This window comes from Pygoscelis adeliae, unplaced genomic scaffold (assembly GCF_000699105.1).
Source record: "Pygoscelis adeliae isolate BGI_AS28 unplaced genomic scaffold, ASM69910v1 Scaffold1063, whole genome shotgun sequence".
Taxonomy (NCBI): domain Eukaryota; kingdom Metazoa; phylum Chordata; class Aves; order Sphenisciformes; family Spheniscidae; genus Pygoscelis; species Pygoscelis adeliae.
Genome location: NW_008824503.1, coordinates 19,870 through 24,541, shown reverse-complemented (window position 1 = coordinate 24,541; position 4,672 = coordinate 19,870). Strand labels below are relative to the sequence as shown.

Here is a 4,672-nt window from a genome sequence, read left to right as displayed (position 1 = left end):
CCCCATCCTCACACCCCCCCCATCCCCGTCCCTTCACCCACCATGTCCCCAACCCTTCACCCACCGTGTCCCCATCCCTTCTGCCATCGTGTCCCCATCCCCTCTGCCACCACGTCCCCATCCCCTCTGCCACCGTGTCCCCATCCCTTCTCAAGATGGCTTCTGCCTTGGAGCCTTGATCCTCTGCTGGGACCATCTGGCTCTTGGCTGACCATTTCCCTGAGCCGGAACTCCGCTGGTTCCCCGTCCCCGCGCCACGTTAACCCTCTCCGAGCCGGAGAGGGCTGCTGGGGATGTTCTCTTTCCCCGACAGATTTGGGGTCAATCAAGGAGGAGGAGACATGGCAGCAGGATGCTCTTGAGCAAGCGGATGCACCGGTGGAACCCCCAACCTCCAGCCAGCAGTGGTCCCCAGGGACCCATCCTGGGGGATCCCCGCTCCCGGGGGACAACAGGAGCGATGGCGGCCCCACACCCCTGCCGTGGGTGCGGGAGGAGCTTCCGTTGCCGCTCGGCGTTGGTGAACCACCATCGCATACACACGGGCGAGCGACCCTTCAGCTGCCAGGATTGCGGCCGCCGCTTCAACCGTCGCTCCAACCTGACCACCCACCGACGCATCCACACCGGCGACATGCCCTACAAGTGTCCCGATTGCGGGAAGAGCTACCGCGTCAGCTCCACCCTCCTACGGCATCAGAAGACGCACACAGACGAACGACCCTACCGGTGCGAGGAATGCGGGAAGAGCTTCAGGCATAGATCGACGTTGACCATCCATCACCGCGTGCATTCGGGGGAGAGGCCCTACAAGTGCCCCGAGTGCCACAAGAGCTTCAAGAACAGCTCGGAGCTGGTGCGGCACGGGCGGACCCACACCAGCGAGCGACCCTACGATTGCTCCCAGTGCGGGCGGCGTTTCGGCGACAGCTCCCAACTGGTGCGGCACTGGCGGACCCACACCGGCGAGCACAAGCATTCCGACCCGACCTGCGGGAAGAGCTTTTCCAACCGTCCCCGGCTCGCCAAGCACCAACAGGTGCACACCGGTGAGAAAGATTACCGCTGCCCCGACTGCGGCAGAGGCTTCAACCGTCGCTCCAACCTCCTGGTTCACCAGCGGTCCCACCTGGAGCAGAAACCCTTTATTTGCCTGGATTGCCCCAAAAGCTTCACCAGCAGCACCCAACTCATCCAGCATCGGCAGATCCACAGCAAGGAGAAGCCTTAGGGTTACGCCGAGCGCAGCGAGAGCTTTCGGCGCAGCTCCGGTCTCGTCGCGCGTCGCAAGAGGCACCAGCCAAAGATGGGGGCCACCCCACCGGGGACCATCCCCATCCTGGTGGCACCTCAGACCTACCTACACGTCACGGTGGTCCCTGGCGGTAGCACCGAGGGGTAACCAACCCATCCACCCTCATCCCACCAGCTGTTTTTTTTCTTTCCCTGTATGTTTTTATATGTAAGGGGGTTTTTGGGGGAGGTGGTTTTAAAAAAAGACACCCCCGTCCTCTGTTTTTTTGCCTTAGCTTATAGATGAGGGGGAGGGAGGGAGGGGAAACCCATGAGCTTCACCCAAGAAAAAAAGAAGTCACGGTAAAATGGGTTTTTTCTAGATGTCTGAGTTCAATTTCTTTATTTTTTCAACCCTATTTAGGGTCTTTTTAAGGGATGGGGATGGATCAAAAGAAAATCACAGCCAAAATAAAAGCATTTGCGTGTTGGCATCGTGTGAGTATCTCTGTGGTGGTGACAAAGCGGGGGCCGTGTGGGTGGAAGAGCCTTGTCTGGAGGGGAAAACCTGAAAAAAATCCCCAATTTCGGGGGGCCGGGAGCATCTCCTGCGCCCGGAGGGTGTGAGCCCCCGCCCCCCCCCCAGGAAGCGGCTGCAGGGGTGGTGGGGCTGGGGTGGAGACCCTGGCGACCCTGGCGCTGGGATCGGGCTCTCCCATCCCCCTCCGTTTCCCTTGGACAAGGATGAGGGGTCAAACCAAACCCTGGACGAGGTTTATTTGGCGCCGACGGTTACGTCGCAGGGGTGTGCAGCAGCCTTCCAAAACGTGGACGCTGCGAGCCCCCGTGTCCTCCTCGCTCTCCGCCCGTCCACGGAGGTGTCCCACCACTCCCGCGCAGCACCACTGGGAAAAAGCCAACCCTAGAGATGGCCAAGCCCCAGCCTGGGTGAAAACAGGGTGGTTTGGGTTCAACGAGGCCATACCGAGGAGGTGAGTGGAGGAAAAAGTTTATTGCGGCCGAGTTCTTGTTTAGTTTCGGCAGGACGAAGGGAGCAAGAGCAGGACGTGGAGTTGGGCTGTGCCCGTCTCCATCCCTAAGGTGTTGCAGGAGCCTCTTCCGAAGCCCTTTGGACAACTCAAGAGTTCGTTCATCCAAAGACGAACCGTAGATGGGCAGGACAGAGGTTGCATGATGCCGCCGAACAACATCACGTGGAAAAAAAAAACAAACCAACCCACAAACACCTGTAAATGAGGACGAACTCAGCCTGGCGTGTCCCAACAGGGTTGTGGGACCGTTTCCACCCCGTTTCTTCCTTCCCGAAGAAGCCGAGTCCCGAGCGGTGCCTTCGAAATCTTGGTCTGTGCCCAAATCCATCCACCGTTTGGCTGCGGAAGAAGCCCGTGGTCCACGTGGCGTTGCTTGATGCCACCAGAAGAAATCGCTGGACCAAGCAGATGTGACTTTTTGGAGTCTGAAGCCAACGAGTCCACTCTCCCTAATGAAGTTCTGCCATTGGTCTGCGTCCCACAGCTGAGCCCGTCTCAGCAAATGGATGTTCCTACCTGCATTCATCCAGGTCCCTGCGGGGAACCAGGAAGATGTGGGGACCACCAGCCAGGTCTCTACCCAACGTGGGTCACCAGGGCTCTACCCAACGTGGGTCCTCCGATGGGTGATGAAGTTCGAGCAGCGGATAAAGCTCTTCCCGCAGTCGGGGCACTCATAGGGCTTCCCTTCCCGGTGGGTCCTTTGGTGTTTAATCAAGGCAGAACTCACGGTGAAGCTCCTACCGCACTCAGGACACTCATAGGGCTTCTCCCCGGTATGGATGCGTTGGTGGGTCATCAGGTTGGAGCTGCGGTTGAAGCTCTTCCCGCAGTCGGGGCAGCGGTAGGGTCTCTCACCCGTATGCGTCCGCTGATGCCTGATGAGGTCCGAGCTGTTCCTAAACCACTTCCCGCAGTCAACGCACCGGTAGGGCTTCTCCCCGGTGTGGACACGCTGGTGGATGATGAGGCTGGAGCTCTGGCTGAACATCTTCTCGCACTCCTCGCACTTATAGGGTCTCTCCCCGGTGTGGATCTTCTGGTGGCGGATCAGGTAGGAGCTGACGCTGAAGCTCTTCCCGCACTCGGGGCACTTGTAGGGTCTTTCCCCGGTGTGGGTGCGTTGGTGGGACGTGAGGTTGGAGCTCTGGTTGAAGCCCTTCCCGCAATCGGGGCATTTGTAGGGCTTCTCGCCGGTGTGCAAGCGTTGGTGGGTGATGAGCGTGGAGCTGTCGCTGAAGCTCTTCCCGCAGTCGGGACACTTGTAGGGCTTCTCCCCGGTGTGCAGACGTTGATGGGTGATGAGATGGGAGCTCCGGCTGAAGCTCTTGCCGCACTCCAAGCACTTGTAGGGCTTCTCGCCGGCGTGCAACCGCTGGTGCACCGCCAGGTTCGAGCTCCGGCTGAAGCTCCGGCCACATTCCTCGCAGATGGTCGGTCTTTCCTCCTCCGAGCTTCGTGGGGTGGGTTTGCAGCCTCTCCCCGTGGAGCATCTTCTTGGCTTTTCCTCTTCGTTGACCTCCTGCCCCGTGGAGCATCTCCTGGACTTTTCCTCCCCGTTGACCTCCTGCTCCATGGAGCCCTTCAAAACAGCCTCTTCCGCAAGGTTCTGCCGGCGGGGTTTCTCCTCCGTGTTCTCCATCCCCACCTCATCGCCTGCCGGAGGAAGGAACAAGGAGAGGAAGGGGATTTGCATCCGTGCCAGGGGGAAGGGGAAGGAGATCCTCCCAGATCCGTTTCCGGCAGGACGGCGTCAGCGACAGGGCTGTCCTGCAGCCCGAAGCGATGCCCGGCTGGAAGACGGAGGAGAAGAGAGGATGAAAGGCCGAGTGAATTCCTCCTCACCTGCCTGGGTATCTCGTAGCATCTCCTCTTCCTCGCAGCCTCCTCCTCTTCATCTGGCCAAGGTTTGGGAATGGGAAATCCTGGGTTTGGGGGGGGGGAAACAAGCTGTGAGCGCGTTCCCCAGTTTGGGTTGTGGGTTGCTCCTGCCCAAGTCCATCCCTACTGAGAAGTCAACGGGCAGGACACCACCAGCATCGCGTGTCCCTAAAACCCTCCAAACCACCAAGACGCAGCCCAAAAAAACCCCCCCGCAACACCGAGATGCGGCCAAGACGTGGGGCCAGCGTTATAAATGCAGAGATCCATCCTCAAAGGGGAGGTGGAGGAGAAGTAAGGACCTCGTCCTGCTTGGGAAATGTGGTTACGGGAAGGGAAGGACCAGCGTCACGGCCCTGCAACCCCTGTCCCACCGGAGCTGGAGAGGGGGAGAAGGCCAAGGGCAAGGTCAGCGACGTGCCTGGCTGCGGCTCAGCCCCGAAATCACTTGCTCTCAGGCCCAGAACCACCCGACGCAGCACCCAGACGTGAGTGGGAAGGAAACG

General features: G+C 59.8%; 2 protein-coding genes across 2 annotated transcripts in view; one reads left to right on the top strand and one right to left on the bottom strand.

The window, feature by feature from the left end:
• Positions 1-1,713, top strand: part of LOC103914836 (zinc finger protein 271-like) — a gene marked incomplete at its 5' end in the record, with an annotated part of 7,556 nt that extends 5,843 nt beyond the window's left edge. The window contains one exon of the mRNA XM_009321549.1: positions 526-1,713. Within this exon, the coding sequence (XP_009319824.1) occupies positions 526-1,231 (706 nt within the window). The remainder of the gene's footprint in view (positions 1-525) is intronic.
• A 1,165-nt stretch (positions 1,714-2,878) lies between these two features.
• Positions 2,879-4,672, bottom strand: part of LOC103914833 (zinc finger protein 271-like) — an 8,150-nt gene continuing 6,356 nt past the window's right edge. The window contains exon 3 of the mRNA XM_009321546.1: positions 2,879-3,724. Within this exon, the coding sequence (XP_009319821.1) occupies positions 2,887-3,724 (838 nt within the window). The 3' untranslated portion in view covers positions 2,879-2,886. The remainder of the gene's footprint in view (positions 3,725-4,672) is intronic.